The 19852-nt window shown below is 39.7% G+C and overlaps 1 protein-coding gene across 1 annotated transcript in view; it reads left to right on the forward strand.

The window, feature by feature from the left end:
- Positions 1-19852, forward strand: part of LOC121462029 (T-cell receptor-associated transmembrane adapter 1) — a 38373-nt gene that overhangs the window by 10849 nt on the left and 7672 nt on the right. The window contains exons 2-3 of the mRNA XM_041673442.1: positions 251-364; positions 9768-9804. Coding sequence (XP_041529376.1) covers positions 251-364; positions 9768-9804 — 151 coding nt within the window. The remainder of the gene's footprint in view (positions 1-250; positions 365-9767; positions 9805-19852) is intronic.

Below are 19852 nucleotides of genomic sequence, written 5' to 3' on the forward strand. Positions count from 1 at the left end.
ACAAGTGAAGGAAATTAGGTAATTAATTCTGAGACAGCCCCTTCCTTTGAAATCCAGGCTCGCCCAGATGCCTAGCCTTTCTAGTACCTTAGCCACTCAAGTGCCGCCCTTACTGGCATGAACTGCCACACTCACCAGTGTGAACTGCCACACTCAGCTAAAGGCAGTGGTGTGGCTCGTGGCATTTGTTGAAGTCAAACATATGTGTGGTTAGCTGCTGTATCACAGACATATCTACTTTTGTTTCTAGGAAACTCTGGATGCCCCTTTTTCCTCTGGGGACTTCTAGCCTTCTTGGGCTTGGCTCTGGTTATATCGGTGATATTCAATATCTCCCACTATGTAGAGAAGCAGCGGCAACGAGGTAAGACCTTTTGGCAAACTGTTGTATGGCACCGGCTTGAAAGCAGACTCTGGCATCACTGGCAGACCTCTGGAGTAGACACTGTTATGAAATGTCATTAACAGTGTATTGTAACCATGAGAAATCCTTGCTGTAGTGTTTTTACGCTGGAGGCTCTCTTTAAGAACAAAATAACATTCAAGATGTGAGAAGAGGCTCCCAAACTTAGCTTTGTCTCTGTCTCAGGAGCGAGAGATGGAAGGACTTATTCCGGTGAGCAGGCTTTTCTAAATGAACAAATCAGGAAATGGCAGTCTTTTAAGACAGTGACAGGAGTGAGAACTTGCTCCCCAAGGCTGTGCTGAAGTTACACAGTCCTCCCAGGCTCTGGCCGCAGGACTAGAAGAGCCACAGCCTGAGCCTGGGCCTGTTACTACACGGCAGGCCTGGAACAGGTCAGTGATCTGTCACTACCGCTGTTAGCTTTGCTTTTATTAGCCAGGTGACTATTACCTACACGTGCCGTAATTAAGATGGTATAATCTGCACAGCTTGTACACAGTGGACATCTGGCATGTGCACACTGAATACATGGATCAGTGCACAATAGAACCAGAGCTCAACCGTTTCTGGGAATTGCCTTTATAATCTAAGGATAGAGCTCTAAGTGGTCAGGAAAGATTTAAAAAAAAAAAAAACAGAAGAAGAAGACAAAGAAGAAGAAAAGTGCTTTCTCCAATCTCATGAAAAGAGCTAAAACCAAGTTAGCAAACTGGAGTGAAACAGAGCGCATATGTCTAAGGAAACTGCGTGAAGCTAATGCAAATGATGATCAAATTGTGGAGTGTGTCCTTGGTCCACGTAGAAGCTTCCTAAGTGTTGATAATGCAGCATAAAACGTGGAGAAGTCATTGTGATGCAGACTTTAAAGAGTGAGAGGTACTTGAGAATGACATAGTTGGCCTCATATAGCAATCCAATATCAAAATCGGGCCTGAGTCTCCAAGAAGGACATATACTAGTTTTTTATATCTCAATGTGAATAGGTTTTATAATTTTCACTCGTGGTGCATTGTGCATTAGATTTTATTTATCAATATCCAGATCATCTCCATCATACAAATAGAAGCAGTCTCTTTGCATTTAGCTTTGCATCATAGGTTTGATCTTTTAAAAAAAAATTATACAAGCCATTATTGTCTCAGCTCTATTTTTTAAAAGTAGTGTGGTGGAGAAAAAATTGAAAATGTATAATAACAAATTGAATGTATGATGTCTTTCTTTTGATCAATGCCAGCCATTTGATTTTTAGCAGAACTTTTAAAGAAAATCAAATTTGATGTGAATTAAAATGCTCTCTGATGTTAGATTTCAGCTGTCAGATTTTGTGCAAGTAGCAACTTCTCTGAGCCTCAGTTCCCTTTTGACAGCAAACGGAAAACATGCAGACCATAAGGGTCTTGTGAGAAAAAGAAAACGTGCACATAACTTTGCACAGGGCTGAAACTTACCAGATTGGTTGTGTATCTGGTATAGTCCACATCACAGACCCCATGGACGCAATGCCTCTTGCTCTTTCTCCACAGTAATTCCTTCCTTCCTTCTTTTTTTTTCCACAGTAATTACCAAGGACATTTCGTGGGCCCCATGACTTTATTTAACTTTAGTACATTATTTCAGTCAGCATCAGTTCCCCAGTCTCTTCTGTGCCCTGGAGATCCTCTGCCCATCCTGGCTAAATCCCTGTCCCCATATTTATATTATATAACAAGTTAACAACATCCAGGGCTGTAGCAGCCACTGCTGTGTTCCTGTAAGTCCACAGTCGACTCCATGTCTGTGGGTGTTTTGACGCTTCAGTGGCTGTCAGGTCATTTTATTTGATATACACTTCTTAGGTGGAACACACTGTACAGACTGATGTGCAAAAAAGATGATGAATCTTAGAGCAGCCTCGCCGTTGCTCTCCAAGGGCCAGATGCTCTCCTTCGCCTTTCTAACTGCCCAGCCCCTCCTGGCAGCTTTCCTCCAGTGTGAATATCTACCCTCCTATCTTGTCCAATTCACAGGAACAAATAATATTTATCCTCCCCCAGAGACTACAGGTGGTAGGGATTGTCTCTGCAAACACAAGTCCTAATGCTGAGGACTTGCTTGCTCCATTTCTTTGGCAAGATGGGTTAGAGAAGACTTCTGTCACCCCAGCCAGCTTTCTCCCACGTGGTCTGCAAGTGTAATGCTCCTGCTATTGACCTCATGCCACTTTTATGTTAGCATCTTTGTGCTACTCTTTGTGGCTGAGAAATTTGCAAGATATGACTCCTCCTCGGTCAACAGTCAGTGAAGAAACTTCGGAGTTGTCTTAAATAGCTTACAAAAGGAACCCTCCTCCCAGCGGCAGCATAATATCTACACATTCAATCAGATAGACAAGACAAGCCTTGTCTTGACGCTTTTTGTAGCAGCTAGCTAGAAGCTTTGAAAATGAGTCCTCTCTCTGCTTTCCAAAACAAATCTTTATTTTTATTAAATGCTGTCCAAACCGTTAGGAGGAGTATGTTTGTTTCTTTTCCTGATAATATATTTTCCTCTTCTTCCATTAAATCCAAAGAATATTATTTATTCAACTCTTTCTCTTTGATTTGAGAGGGATAAACAAGTGTGTGATTTTGTGTGTGTTTTAGTCTTACCAGTGAACCTTCTTTTCACTAGACTGTGGCATGTTTTTGACCGAAATGAACCTGAAGAATTCAGTGTTAGTGTTTCAGCCATGTGCTGCTGTTTCTTGCTGTACCAGAGTGGGCAGAGAAAAGTAGACACCCTAAAGGGGAAACATAAAAGCAAATGTCTCTGCATCACAGCCTCTCAGATCCACACCAACCACAAGCCTTGTGTCTGCATCACAGGGGAGGGTGGGGGAACCTCACCCAGCTCTTCTCACTGACGATCTTGCACACTTTGCTGCTCTGTAGCAGAGCACAGTTTGCAGTTTGGCCACGTAGCTCTGAGATGACTAGGCAACATTTAAATCAAGCCATTTATTTTCAAATAAACTTCTGAGCCTCTGGGACAGAAAGGTCTTTGCAGGAGTCTGAGCTTGCTCACCTTCATGCTCAGCAAGAGATCATTGGCTATTAACCTGCTTAGGAAAGACTGTAAAACTAAAATTACCCAAGCAGTGATGGTCTAGCTAGTATCCAAACACACATTTGTTTTTCTAAGGTTAGTGAAGCATGTGGTGTCCTTGGATTTTCAAAGTCTTCTCTCTGTGTTTCTTCTGCAGTTGTTCTGATATATAAATATTCCATATGCATCTATTTTCATTTGTTATTTTAGAGTTTTAGCCCTCTTTCATTCTATTTAAGGACCTTGTGCTATTTTAATGCTTTTATTTTTTCTCACAAAAGTTTATTGCAATTATTCTTCTTCAATTTTATTGAGCTCTGCATATATCTCTGCTCCCCTCCCTGCCTCTGCCCTCCACTTCAACCCTCCCCCAAGGTCCCCAGGCTCTCAATTTACTTAGGAGAGCTTGTCTTTTTCTATTTCCCATGTAGATTAGATCTATGTAAGTCTCTTTTAGTGTCTTCATTGTTGTCTAGGTTCTCTGGGATTGTGGTTTGTAGGCTGGTTTTCTTTGCTTTATGTTTAAAAACCACCTATGAGTGAGTACATGTGATAATTGTCTTTCTGTGTCTGTGTTACCTAACTCAAAATAATGTTTTCAAGCTCTATCCATTTTCCTGCAAAATTCAAGATGTCGTTATTTTTTACTGGTGTGTGGTACTCCATTGTGTAAATGTACCACATTTTCCTTATCCATTCTTCTGTTGTTTCCATGATCTGGCTATGACAAAAAAAAAATGCTGCTATGAACATAGTTGAGCACATGTTCTTGTGGCATGATTGAGCATCCTTTGGATATATAACCAAGAGTGGTATTACTGGCTTTTGAGGAAGGTTGTTTCTTAATTTTCTGAGAAATCACTACACTGACATCCAAAGGGGTTGTACCAGCTTGCATTCCCACCAGCAATGCAGAAGTGTTCTCTTTTCCCCACGACTTCTCCAGCATAAGTTGTTATCACTGTTTTTGATCTTTGGCCATTCTTACAGGTGTAAGATGTAATCTCAGAGTTGTTTTGATTTGCATTTCTCTGATGACTAGGGATGTTGAGCATTTCCTTAAGTGTCTTTCAGCCATTTTAGATTCCTCTGTTGAGAGTTCTCTGTTTAGATCTGTACTCCATTTTTTTTATTGGATTATTTGTTCTTTTGATGACCAATTTCTTGAGTTCTTTCTATATTTTGGAGATCAGACCTCTGTCTGATGTGGGGTTAGTGTAGACCTTTGCCCATTCTGTAAGCTGTCATTTTGTCTTGTTGACCGTGTCCTTTGCTTTACAGAAGCTTTTTAGTTTCAGGACGTCCCATTTATTAATTGTTTCTCTCAGTGTCTGTGCTGCTGGGGTTATATTTAGGAAGTGGTCTCCTTTGCCAATGCATTCAAGTATACTTCCCACTTTCTCTTCTATAAGGTTCAGTGTGGCTGGCTTTATGTTGAGGTCTTTGATCCATTTGAACTTGAGTTTTGTGCATGGTATGGGTCTATTTTCATTCTTGTCCACTCTCTCCATATCTATTCAATATAGTTCTTGAGGTCTAGAGCAGATCACCAAAAGAAGATCAAGGGGATAAAAATCAGAAAAGAAATCAAACTCTCACTGTTTGCTGATGACATGATAGTTTACATAAGCGATCCAAAAATTCTCCGAAGGAACTTCTATGACTCATTAACACTTTCAGTAATGTAGCAGGATACAAGATTAACTCAAAAAAAGAATTAGAATCCCTCCTGTACACAGATGATAAAAGGTCTAGGAAATAAATCAGAGAAACAACACCCTTCACAATAGCCACAAATAGCATAAAATATCTCAGAGTAACTCTAACCAAACAAGTAGAAGACTTGTATGACAAGAACTTTAAATCTTTGAAGAAAGAAATTCAAAAAGACATCAGAAAGTGGAAAGATCTCACATGCTCTTGGGTGGGCAGAATTAGCAAAGTAAAAATGGCAATCTTGACAATAGCAATCTACAGTTTTGATGCAAAGCCCATCAAAATCCCAGCAAAATTCTTCACAGACCTTGAAATAATGGTACTCAATTTCATATGGAAAAGCAAAAAAAAAAAAATAGCCAAAACATTCTGTACAATAAAAGAACTTCTGGAGGCATCACAATCCCTGGCTTCAAGCTCTAATACAGAGCTATAGTACTGAAAAGAGTCTGGTATTGGCATAAGAACAGACAGGAGGACCAATGGAACTGAATAGAAGACCCAGATATCAATCCATACATCTTTGAACACCTGATTTTTGACAAAGAAGCAATTTTTTCTTTTTTATTCAGGGGATGAAACATTCTTTGGTATTTCACTACTCTAGAGTTACTCTTTCAAACATTACATGAGTATATTTTCAAGGCACCAATATTAATATCGCAATTATTTTTACCTAGATGTCCTTATATTATAAAAATATTTGCCAGTTTAAGAAAATATTTTATTGGATATCTAATTTTTTTTAATTTATTTATTTATTAAGGATTTTTGCCTCGTCCCCACAACCGCTTCCCATTTCCCTCCCCCTCCCCCGATCAAGTCCCCCCCCCCCCCATCTGCTCGAAGAGCAATCAGGGTTCCCTGACCTGTGGGAAGCCCAAGGACTGCCCACCTCTATCCAGGTCTCGTAAGGTGAGCATTCAAACTGCCTAGGCTCCCACAAAACCAGTACGTGCAGTAGGATCAAAAACCCACTGCAATTGTTCTTGAATTCTCAGTATTCCTCATTGTCCGCTATGTTCAGCTAGTCCGGATTTATCCCATGCTTTTTCAGACCTAGGCCAGCTGGCCTTGGTGAGATCCCAATAGAACATCCCCATTGTCTTAGTGTGTGGGTGCACCCCTCGTGGTCCTGAGTTCCTTGCTCGTGCTCCGTCTCCTTCTGCTCCTGATTTGGACCTTGAGATTTCTGTCCTGTGCTCCCGTGTGGGTCTCTGTCTCTGTCTCCTTTCATCGCCTGATGAAGGTTAATATTCCTGAGGATGCCTATGTGTTTGTCTTTGGATTCACCTTATTTAGCTTCTCTAGGAACATGAATTATAGGCTCAATGTCCTTTATTTATGGCTAGAAACCAAATATGAGTGAGTACATCCCATGTTCCTCTTTTTGGGTCTGGCTTACCTCACTCAGGATAGTGTTTTCTATTTCCATCCATTTGTATGCAAAATTCAAGAAGTCCTTGTTTTTTGCTGCTGAGTAATACTCTAATACGTATATATTCCATACTTTCTTCATCCATTCTTCCGTTGAAGGGCATCTAGGTTGGTATCTAATTTTTTATTCTTATTAATAAATGACATTCTTGTTTGTTTTAGTTTAATTTTGAGAACAGGTTTCATGTACATCGGGCTGGCCTCAAACTCTCTATATAGTAGAGGATGACCTTGAATTTCTGTTTCTCTTATTTTGACCTTCAAAATTCTGGGATTAGAGACATGGACCACGACGACCAGTTCATATGGTGCTGGGGATCTGAGGGCTTCATATGTGCTAGGCAAGCAGTCTGTCAATGTAACTACTTAGCCCTATATTCTTTATTTAATTAAAAAAATATTCTTTATTTTATTCTCAATTTCTTATTATAAGCAAAAAAAATGTTCAGCTGGTGGCAGTTCCCTCTGTAAAGGTGAAATTTCCATGATTTCCTTCCAAGTTAAACTTTACTCGTGTTATTTATTTCACTTCAATAACTGAATAAGTCTATTTCAAGTTCACTCATTCATGAAGAAACTTTCCAATTTAATGACCACAAGCTGTGGCTTATATGATATGAATTTAGACCACATGATATTGATAGATAGCTTTGTCATTTTATAAAATGTCTTGACATTGTTTCAATTATTTTCCATATCCACTCCATGATGCTAGGTTTTGCTATTCTCTTCTACAGATGGACTGATAAGCATAGCTTTAGACCAATTTTCATACTGTCCCACAGCATGTGCCCTGGTACCAAATCCAATATTAGCTGATTCCTAAACACAAGTATGTTTCATGATACATCATCCTAGGTTTTATCTTCTTATGGATGTTCTTAAATTCCAAGTGCATTAGCTATTCTTATGATGTTGTAATAAAACATCATCATCAAGACAACTTCTAAAGGAAAGAGTTAGGCTTATGGTTCCAAAGAAATACAAGTCTGTCATGGTGGAAGGCATGGGACATGGCAACTCAAGCAAGAAGTTGAGAGTATGCATCCTCAAGGTCAAGGGCAAAGCAGAGACAGAGAGAGAGAGAGAGAGAGAGAGAGAGAGAGAGAGAGAGAGAATGGTTTTGAATTTTCAAAACCCATCCCCAGTGACATACTTCCTTCACTGATGCCACACCTCCCAAATCACCTCAGACAGCATGGCCAGCTGAAGACCATGTCATCAAATGCCCAAGACTTTGGGGGACATTTCTCATTCAAAGCAAGACACCAAACAAATCTGGAAAGTGGTCTTGATCTGATTATAAGCAGTTCCTTTTTCTAAATACAGAAATAAATACATGATATATCACACCTTTTCCCACTTTATAAGTAGAATTGTTGTTGTTGTTTTTTTTAAAAAAAGGCCTATTACCTTATCATACAACAAAAGTGTATGCTCTACTATGTTCATAGCAGCATTGTTTGTGATAGCCAGAACCTGGAAACAACCTAGATGCCCTTCAATGGAAGAATGGATGAAGAAAGTATGGAATATATACATATTAGAGTATTACTCAGCAGTAAGAAACAAGGACTTCTTGAATTTTGCATACAAATGGATGGAAATAGAAAACACTATCCTGAGTGAGGTAAGCCAGACCCAAAAAGAGGAACATGGGATGTACTCACTCATATTTGGTTTCTAGCCATAAACCAAGGACATTGAGCCTATAATTAGTGATCCTAGAGAAGCTAAATAAGGAGAACCCAAAGAAAAACATATAGGCATCCTCCTGAATATTAACCTTCAGCAAGCAATGAAAGGAGACAGAGACAGAGACCCACATTGGAGCACAGGACTGAATTCTCAAGGTCCAAATCAGGAGCAGAAGGAGAGAGAGCACGAGCAAGGAACTCAGGTCCGTGAGGGGTGCACCCACACACTGAGACAATGGGGATGTTCTACTGGAAACTCACCAAGACCAGCTGGCCTGGGTCTGGAAAAGCCTGGGATAAAACCAGACTCTCTGAACATAGCAGACAATGAGGACTACTGAGAACTCAAGAACAATGGCAATGGGTTTCTGATCCTACTGCACGTACTGGCTTTGTGGGAGCCTAGGCAGTTTGGATGCTCAACTTACTAGACCTGGATGGAGGTGGGGGGTTCCTTGGACTTCCCACAGGACAGGGAACCCTGATTGCTTTTCGGGCTGAGGGGGGGGGGACTTAATTGGGGGAGGGGGAGGGAAATGGGAGGCGGTGGCTGGGAAGAGACAGAAATCTTTAATAAATAAATAAATTTAAAAAAAATTAAAAAAAGGCCTATTAGAACCAATATGAACAAAAATAGAAGTAACCAAAAAAACCCAGGAGTGTTAATGGAACTTAAAGGCAGAAACTATGTCAGTGTTTCACAATGGTCAGAAACAAGGGTGACAGGAATAGAAGTCCCAGATTTTTCTCAATGTTTTCTATGTACAAAATAGTTATGCATCTAGCTCAATATTATGCCCAAGCTGTCTTGTTTTCATCTCAAATTACCAAAACAACATTTGATTGGCTCATAAAGGAAGATGTCTTTATCTGTTTGTTATATTATTACAATAAACTCCAAAGGTAGTTAACTTTTTAAAGAAAAGGGTTTTATTTAGCTTATAACTCTGGAAAGTTCAAAATCTGAACAGTTATAGCTTAGGGTCTGCCCCTTCACTATGTCAACTCCTATCAGATAGCAATGGCAAGCCTACATGTTAGATTAACTGAATACTTCTCCAGTCAGAGGACAGAGGGGAGCAGTCAGTTTTGTTTGTATTTATGACTATCTTCCAAAAATTACCCAGCAGTCACATGACAACATGCTTACTCCCTTCTCACAGCAACACTCTGAGTAATTAAAGGACTTTCCCTTAGATTACACTCTTAAAAGTTTCAGTGCACTCCATGATACTGTCATCCTGAGTAGTAAACATTGGTACAGGGACCCCTTGATACTCTCAGATCACCACCAAATCATATCCTCCCCAGTTCAATTAGTAGGAGCTGTTGTGGCTTGACCAAATTTGTTAATTTACACCAAGGCGTAGCTCCCTCAGAACATTTGGTAAAATATTTTTAAATGTGTAGACATTTCTTTTAATTTGTATATTTTTACTATGTTTCAGATAAAGTGTACAGATACTATGATGACTACATTCCAAGGTATGTAAAAATTGAATAATGCATTATGACTTTCAATTAAACAGGGAAGTAGCAAATGCTATATTGCTTATGGATTTGGCACAGAAATGTTATCACTTGATAGAAAAGAAAATGAAAAGTAAATTATAATTACATTACTCTCATCTGAAATTTGGAAGCCATAACATTATCATCTAGCTATTAATACACCAAGTCAAACAAAGAGCTGAGTGAAGAGTAAAAAGAGTCTAACCTGACATCTATAAAACTCTCATCAAAATCTGAACATATGTCTATATTATAACTAAGATGAAACTTTAAGAGTGCAGTCTAATTTTATATAGGGTTATATGACATTTCAGAAAGCAGAATAGAAAGAACTATATAAAACCTCATGAAGCTTAAGATAAGTTACAAGGCCTGATGATACAAGACATATGCCTTAATACCAGCAGTAGAGAGGGCAAGACAGAAAAGAACACAAGTTTATGGCCAACCTGGGCTACATAGTGAATTTTGAGATCAATCTGGGGTATATAGTGACTTGGTCTCAAAAAACAAACAAAACAAATAGAGAAGATACACACACACACACACACACACACACACACACACACACTTGCTTGGTGGAATGTTGCTTGATGATTTCAATCAATACTGAAATGTGATGAATTTATACTCTAAAATAATACTTAATTTCATCTCTTTAATACTTCCTGGCTTAGTTACAGAGAAAGTATATAATATATACATTTTACATTTTTGATTTTTGAGAAAGAGTCTCTGTGAATGTTCTGGAACTCACTATGTAATTTAAGCTAGCTTCAGATTCACAGAGATTTGACTGCCTCTTCCTCTCGAGTGATGGGATTAAAGACATGCACCACCAAGCCTAGTTTGTACAATATATATTTTTTTAAGTCTAGGGCATGAATCATAGTAAAGAAATTTCATTTTTCTGAATAGTATATTATAATCCAAATGTGTCATTATAGTAGATACTCTGTTTTAGGACTGAAAATCTAAATAAGGAGAATTTCTTGCAGGATTCTTCAAATCTTCCAGAATGGGGGACTGAGAAATCTCTGGAGAGCTCTCTAACTGGATAGATAGGACAGGACAGGACCAAGACAAAGGTTGAAGCTTTTGGAGTTTAGGGCCTTTTATAATAGTTTCTGCTCTATTTAAAAATATCTCTTACATATCCAAGATATGAATTCGGTAGATTCTCTGCAAACAATTTTTTGTGACTATTCTTCATACAGAAATCTTGTGTGAAATAATTTCATGCCATCAAGAATGACTTGCTAACAACAAGCATGAGAACACTCATCTCTTTTCTGATTAACTTGATTCTTGACATTTGAAGGGTAATTAAGATACACTATGCCAGGTGTGGTGGTGACACTAATTTGTATTCCCACACTAAGAAGGCAAGGCAGAAAAGTCTATTCCGAGTTTCTGGTTAGCCAGGGCTGCATAAAGTGAGCCTATTTCAAAAAAAAAAAAATGTTGGGAGCCACACCACGTGGGGCTGCCATATGTCGTGTGCTGCCTTTTTGGGGTGACTTCTGCCAGGCTCCTGACCATAGATGGTTCACATTCCAGAGTAGGGGCATGACGATTAGAAATGTTTCGTAGGAGAAACAGAGATAAGAAAGAAACTCAGAGACATAGGATAGTATCAGGAGGGCAAATAAGCTATTACTCAATGCTGAATTCCAAGTTCTGAGTTCGGAGTACGCCCGTGTTTAATTTTCTGTACATTTTTATGCTCCAATACAAAAAGGGGGGATGGCAAGACTACTTTAACATGATACAAAGGGATACTAGAATAGTTACTTACTTCAATACTTTGAGACATCAAGCCATTAATTTATGAGAAAAGCATTCTGTTGTTTAGGCAGCGAACCCATCCTAGACCAAGTTTCCTGAAGGCAGCCACTCCCTGGGTCAAACCTACTATTTCAAAGAAGGAGCAGAAGTATGCTCGAATTCCCTGACCTTTGTTCAGGGTGGAGTAGATCGACCACTATGGGCCACCTTAATGTCCAAAACACCAAGTAAACACACGCTATGTCAGTGTGTGTAGCTAGTTTTTGTCAACAACTCTGAGCAAGCTAAAAATCTCTGACTTTCAGACAAGATGGAATAGGCTCACATTTTTATCACAAGATAAAAAAGATATAGTGCTATGAAAAGTTTTGTGATTTCGTTAAAGACTAAAGTGATGGCTTTGGTATCAGTGTGAGAAGAGTTGGAAAGGAGCTCATTTGTACAATACCCATCTCAATGCACTTAGGCTTCTTTCTGTACTATACATGTGGGGAAAGGCTGGTTCTTAGGTAACAGTCATTCATTTAGCAAATAATCCCTCAAGAATAAGCACTACGCTAGAAATTTATAAACTAAGATCACTGATGCCTAAAGAGTAAACACCCCCTACACGAAGGAAAGCAGTTTATCATCATGTCGACCATCAGGCATAGGACTTTAAATGCTTCAACCCAGTGTGTCTTGAGCTACACTTTCCTAACTGCCATGTCTAGTGAAGAAGACACTAATGCACATGTGTTGCATGGAAAGAGTTTATCATTTACATTTATGCACTAAGGGACCAAAAGACCTCACATTCATCATGAAGGTTCCTAGAGGCTAAGACAGATGCTGTCTAGATGCTGCTTGAGGTGCAGCATCTCATTTGCATGTGTCTTACTTGCACTGTAGGTGAGCAAAATTAGAAATCAGCCAGCATTGACTTTTATACCCCAAAGACAACATGACAACTTTTAAGGCTGCTCCTGTCTCTATGGAGACTGAAGTCAAGCCTGGGCTTTTCCAGCCCGTTTATCTTCAGCCCATGGTTTTGCATCCTTTGTTTCTTACTCTGGTTATCCTTGAGCATTACAAATGAGACAGGAATGTTTCAATGTAACGTGGAGAACAGTCTTCCAAAATTAAACCTACAAAATAGCAAGGCATAGATCTTCCCTCAAAGATTTAATCTATTGTTTGATAAAAAATGCCTTAGAGGGGGCTGGAGAGATGGCTCAGTGGTTAAGAGCATTGCCTGCTCTTCCAAAGGTCCTGAGTTCAATTCCCGGCAACCACATGGTGGCTCACAACCATCTGTAAAGAGGTCTGGTGCCCTCTTCTGGCCTGCAGACATACACACAGACAGAATATTGTATACTTAATAGATAAATAAATAAATAAATATTTAAAAAAAAAATGCCTTAGATATCCATTGTCTATTGCAATATATCTCTATTCAGTAAAAAATTGAATATACAATGCAGACACTACCAACAAGAGGGACGTTAATTCCCAAACTTCTGAACATTTAATTAGTCCACTTTTCTTGATTATGTGGATTGAAGATAAAAAATGCTTTTGTAGGGAAGCGTTAAACACTCAGAAAAACAAAGTTACCATTATCTTAACTCACTGAAATGTAAAACCATCAACAGAAAACAAGGAGAAACCAATGTTTTTGAGGTGGGGCTAGAATTACTGCAGCCTCTTCATTTAGACAGAAGCAAACCGACGTCCATCATACTGGAATCCCTTTTCACTCTTCTCAGCTCTGCAAAATCTGCTACACTAGAGGAGAAGAAATGTTATCTCTGCCCTTCCTGTTTCCCCAAGCTCCTGTCCTTTCTGTACCAGGAGATCAAAAACATAATCAACCCAAGGACAACATAACATCCGAATTTACAGAACAGAAAGTGAAATACACACTCTGTGTTATTTATCTTTGGACCGCCTCATTTTTATTACATAAATTGTATACAATCCTCACCTCTTTTCTCTTTGTGTAACAAAGGTACATAGTGGATGTATTATGGGTTTGAGATCCAAAAAATTCAGAAATTGTGTCAATTTTAGTCATCCATTTGCAAGCTTGGTGAAATATTCAGCATCCATGAACTTGAGGGTTAACATCTGAAAACTATGGTGACATTTTAATTGCAGGGGTAATGGATAGAAACTCTGATGCTTTTTTTTTTTATTAAAAAGTGAGACATGAGGTCTAAGAAAACCCCTGTTCACCAGTTGCCTGTCTCACTCCAATTTCCAAGGTCACATAGTTTGTGATTACTTTATCTGCATAATCACACCTCAGTCTTTGGTCTTTCTCTAATAGTGTCACACATATGTCATGGAGACATGGGGGCTGCTCTTATCACAACCCTCTGTGCCTCAGTTGCCTTTCTCCTTCATGACAACATTTGGATGTTTAGAATCCCACAGAGCACAGGCTCTCTTAATTCCATCTATGTTGACTATACTAATGAAATATAAATCCTGTTCTTAGCATAGCTCATACTGACTGTCTTCTAGACCAGTTCTGCAGACTGAGAATATTTAAGATAGTAACCTCCCCGGTGTCCTTTCCTGACCCAATACCTTATAAGAATATACGAGCTGAGTCTCTTCTTTTTTCATTTTGATTAAAAATGATTTTTTTCATATAATATATCCTGAATGTGCTTCCCCTCCCCCTTCATCCCATATCCTCCCTCTCCATCAGGACCAACTTCATTTCTGCCTCTCATTAGAAAAGAGACTTCTAAGAGACAATATAAAATAGAAAGATAGAACCAACATAAAACCAACACATCAGAATAGAAAAAAAAGAAACAAGGAAAAGAGCCCCCCCGCAAAGGACGTAGGACACAGATATAGATGCAGAGACACATACTCGGGAATCCCATAAAAATATTAAAGAACTTGTTGGGGGAGAATATAATATATATAATAAAATAAAAATTAAAACATAAGACAAAATTAATAAGAAAGGTAAAGCTCTGACAAGAAGCCTCCAGTGACACTTTGAGTTCATTTTCTGTTGGCCAACTACAGATGGATGTGGTTGTTTTCTCTTTTTGACTATTTATTCTGTGCTCTTTGGGGGTCTGTAACACAGCTCCCAAATAAATCACGCACAGAGAGACTTCTTCTTGCTTATTTATGCCTGGTCTTAACTTGACTTGTTTATTGACAGCTTTTCTTAAATTATCCCAACTACCTTTGCCTCTGGATTTTTTTTTTTCCTTTTCTTACTTCTGTATATCTTACTATTCACTCTTACTCTGTGACTGGCTGGGTGGCTGAGTGGCTGGGTGGCTGGCCCCTGACATCCTCCTCTCCTTGTTCTATCTTTCTCCTCCTTCTCCCAGATTTCTCTCTGTCTGCCAGCCCCACCTATTTTTTTCCCTGCCTCGCTACTTGCCATTCAGCTCTTTATTAGACCACCAGCTGTTTTAGACAGGCAAAGAATCACAACTTCACAGAGTAAAATAAATACAGCATAAACAAAAGCATATCTTTACATCATTAAACAAATGTTCCAGAGCATAAATAAATGTAAGACACATTAAACTAATTTTACACAGCAATGGCCATGTCTCCTACTCTTAAAAGTAGTTTCACCGGTGTTACTCTCTTATAGAAAACAATTTCATTTGCAAGTGGTTATCAATTGTTTTGGGGTTGGGGATTAGGGCATGTGTCCACTACTCCTTTCAGTGCCAGGAATACATCTGGTGTAAACCCATGAAGGCCCTGTGCATGCTGCCTTAGTCTCTGTGAGTTCATCTGTGTGTTGATCCTGTTGATTTGCAGGCCTGTTCTATTGGTGTCCTCCCTCCACTTCGGCTCTTACACTCTTTCTGCCTTCTCTTCTCCCTGAGCCCTAAGGAGAGGGATTTCAAGGGAATATTCCTTTAGGGCCGAGTGTTCCAAGTTCTCTCCTTTTCTGTATAATGGTCTGCCTATAGGTCTCTGTATTCATTCCCAGCTGCTTGAAGAGGAAGCTTCTCTGATAATGATGAACAAGGCGCTGATCTATGAGTATAGTAAAATGTCACTAGGAATCATTTCATTTCTGTTCTTTTAGTAGAGCAGAAGTATTTAGTTTTATCTACTTCCCTGGGCTATCTAGTCTCAGGTTCCTGGTGACCCAAGCAGCTTAGAGTACGGGTTCCATCTCTCTGAGTGGGCCTTAAGTCAAATTCAACAGGGGTTGGTTACTCCCACAAGCTTTGTGCTGCCACTGCATTAGCACATCTTGAAGGCAGGACTCCACTGAGGATCAAATGTTTGTAGTTGTGTTGGTGTCTACATTTCTCCTTTAGTAGTGTACAAAGTACTGTCCTGTACCAAAGATGCTAGCATGTTGGGGTGAAGGCTCTGTGTAGGCACTAACTCAACTTCTCTATGTTTAATGAGTTGTGTGGGTGTTGCCTTCAGCAAAAGAGACTTGAGGTCAGTTTGTGGAGGGTGAAGGCCTATAGGCATGCCTCACATGTACTCAGGTTATCTCTAATATATCCATCCTACTGTTATAACTGTGATACAAGTCCCATGCTGTGTAACTGCAAGATAACCAGTGCTTCTTGTGAAGAGCCCGCATGTCCCCGCAAAGGTTGTTTATTATGTGTATGCACAGGGTGTCAGTACCTGTGAAAAGACCAGAAGTGAGTGCTATTGTCATCTTCCATCAGTCTCCATCATGTTTCCTGAGACAGGGTCTCCCACAGTTCTGTCCCACAGGAGTTTGCCATTTTTGCTCAACTGGCTGGTCAGTGAACCCTCTCTGTCCATCTTCTTCGGCTCCCCCGGCGCTGCTCTGGGAGGTGGGGCTACAGGCCTGCATCACTCTTCCCAGCTTTTATGAGGCTATTGGGAATCTGACCTCAGGACCTTGTGCTTCTGTGTCGGGTACTTTATCTAATAAACTATCTCATTGGTCCTCATTCTTAGTGGCTCCACATTCACCCCCCTGTATGTGACTGTTCTAGGATTCTTTCCTCATTGCATCAGAGACCATCATTTTGGCATATCTTCTGTCTTCTCTCCCTTTGGCTGGAAGCTTCTCTGTAGGCATCCCAAAGCACAAGCAGTTTGTGTCTAACCTTGCAATGACAGGCATATCAGAGAAGACCCTGAACACCGATCATGGAATGAAGATTTGGTGTTGGGCAACATGACTCTGAGAATCCAGGCACTGTCTCCCTCACCAAAGAACACTCTGCAGTTCCTTTCCTGACTCAAGCCAACAGGAAATGTTTCTGAGATTTACGTGTTTCCTCTGGATCAGGGCCTTCTCTTTGGGGCCTTCCCACTCATTCCCTGTCTAAGACATTAATGCCTGTCTCAGCGTTCTTGATGAAGAAAGTAACAGTTCAGCAATCATAACGACTTTCCTTTCTCTTCTGCTTCAATATTCTTTCTGCTTCACTTATATATTTCCCTTAATACATAAGTAGACTGTTTTGCTCATGCTTTAAAAAATAAGAAATGAGAAAATCCCAGCCTGATGTTGCATCACTGCATAGTTGCCTGTCTACTATACACCTTTTACAGCCAACCATGACAAATCCAGCTGTGTTCTGATCATATTTGCTAGCTTCCCCCTTCTCTTTGAAGTCTTTAATCTATGCCACTCAGTCTTTGGCTCTCCAGTTCACTGATTCAGCTCTTGCCAAAAGAATTAATGTATTCCATAGAGTCAAATCTTAATTTTGTTTTGCTGGCCCATCTGAAACCCTGGGAAACCTGGCACTTTCTACTTTTCACTTCGCTGGCTCTGAATTACCAAAAAACCCTTTGGTTTTGCTTCCTGTGGTGGTCTGAATAGGAATGGCCCCCATAGACTTACATGTTTGAAAGCTTGGGCCCATACGGAGTGGCACTATTAGGAGGTGAGGCCTTGTTGGAGTAGGCGTGACCTTGCTTGAGGAAGTGCTTCACTCTGCAGGAGGACTTTGAGGTCTACACTGCGGCTGGGCCTTGTGTGGCAGTCTCATTCAGCTGCCTGTGGATCGAGATGGGGAACTCTCAGCTCCTTCTCCAGCACCATGTCTGTCTGCATACTGCCATGTCCTGCCATGATGATGATGAACTAAATCTCTGAAGCTGTAAGCCAGCCCCAATTAAATGTTTTCCTTTATGATAGTTGTTATGGTCATGGTGCCTCTTCACAGAAATAAAATCCTAACTAAGCCTGGCTGCTGTAGGAAGTCTTACAGCCTGTGGTTACCCACCCACTGTGGAGTGGCCTCTTATACTATATATGCCAATGTAGAGCATGCGTCCAGCCTCTTTCCCGGCTGTGGGATTCAGTTTATGATCTCCATTAAAGCAGAGGATTCTGATTTGTGAGTCTATCCCTAAATAAGTAACTGCCTATTTCTCAATTCGGAGCTAGTGTGGGAATTCTCTTAAGCATCCTTCTTCACCTGGCGGTAGTGGCACAAACTTTTAATCCCAACACTTAGGAGACAGAGGCAGGAAGAATTCTGAGTTTGAAGCCAGCCTGGTCTACAGAGTGAGTTCCACGACAACCAGGGCTACATAAAGAAACCCTGTCTCAAAAAAACCAAACCAAACAAACAGCAGCAGCAGCAACAAACAAACAAACAAACCCTAAGACATTCCTCTTTCTATTAGCTTCTCTCTTGCTCCTTCTCCTGAACCTTAAAATACTCCTCTAGCAAAATGATTCATCCTCCAAATAATTTCACCCCCCTTTGTGGTTGTAGAAAACATTCAGATGCTAATACAACCCAAACTTAAGCATCTACCTAGTCAAAGAAATGCTTTTAAGTAAATCAAGCTAACATTTGTCAACACCAGTTTCTGACAGACCCCCAAGCCTGCTTTTTCCCCAGCCTGATAACGCCCTAACTCCTTAGAACAATTTGATTAGTTTTGCAGCAATATCCTACCTTTTTGCTTGGATGTTGGAACTCTATATTGTATTATGGAATTTGGAAGTTGAGAAAAATAAAGTAATTTTAGCATCCTTGATTTATAAGTATTAGAGCTAGAACTTATAGGATTGAAGTTCAAAGGGATCCAGTCAGAAGCAATGTTTTGTTTTGTTTTAAAGAGTAATTCAAATCTACTTACATCACAGAGCACTTGAGGTGAGTAAAGTAAACATTTTAAAGCAGTGACTGGATACGACCTAAATGAAAACTCAAAATTTGGACCATAAAAGAGGTTAAAATAATATACTTTACAATTTTGAAGTGCCATTAAATTACCTAATATCCTCTTCAGACATTCCCAGCTGAGTCTGACTTGACCCCAAACTCAGGGTATATTATTGTCTCAGTTATGAGCTCAGTTATGAATTTTTTAAAAAGCAATCACTATATGAGCTGAGTATGTAACTCAGAGGAAAGATACTTACTTAGCATGCTCAAGACCTGACATTTGATTCTCAGCATTGCCGAAGGAAAAAACAGCAATTATTGTAATCTTCCACATAAAACATTGCCAAACATTTGTTGTTGAAGTTATTACATGTCTGCAATAAGCTGGAGCTATTTGGCATTGCTAAGTAAAAACACGTTTTTTAATTTGTTTGTTAAGCAGCTGCTTCTGAATAATAGTTTATTTGAGGTGATTAATCACTTGGGACCAGCCTGCAGACACGGGGCCCGACATTATAAATCACATCTTATTTTCATTCACAGGGAATAGAGTGATATTCATTTTTTGGACATGATTTATCATTTGCAGGTTGCATCTGCTATCTCTGTGGGCTGGGAAAATGGATGGCTCGTCTTATTAAAAGCCTTCAACTTTTGCTGTAATATTTTGTGCATATCTAGAGGAAATCCATGATCAAGACAATTGGTTCAAGTATTAAGGTGTACTGGGTGGAAAGTATGCTGTAGATCAGGTCTTTCACTATTGGATAAGTGAAATGAGGGCCAACATTTGGACTTTTTAAGCCATTTTGTGTAGCCATCTTTGAACTGTTACCTGTTTAAGGAAATTTACTTAGTATTTATATATACTCTGTCTTCTTTAAGAAGTATGGGAAGTACTCAGTGTCAGTGCCTTGGGATGACTTCCTTTTTCTTTGATTGTAATTCCTTCCAACACTCTGTGACTTGCAATCTCAAAGTAAAAGGGGTTGGTCCTATTTCATAAAATTTCATTTACCAAGCGTTATATACCTCTGTCCCAACCCTGCCAATATAAAATTTAGTCAGTAGGGCCATTGTCATAGGAGTTATATCAGTAGGGCAGTCTGGTGACATTGATA

This window comes from Microtus oregoni, unplaced genomic scaffold (genome assembly GCF_018167655.1).
Source record: "Microtus oregoni isolate MIOR12 unplaced genomic scaffold, Mior012 000023F_ref0000262, whole genome shotgun sequence".
In the NCBI taxonomy this organism is placed as follows: Eukaryota; Metazoa; Chordata; class Mammalia; order Rodentia; family Cricetidae; genus Microtus; species Microtus oregoni.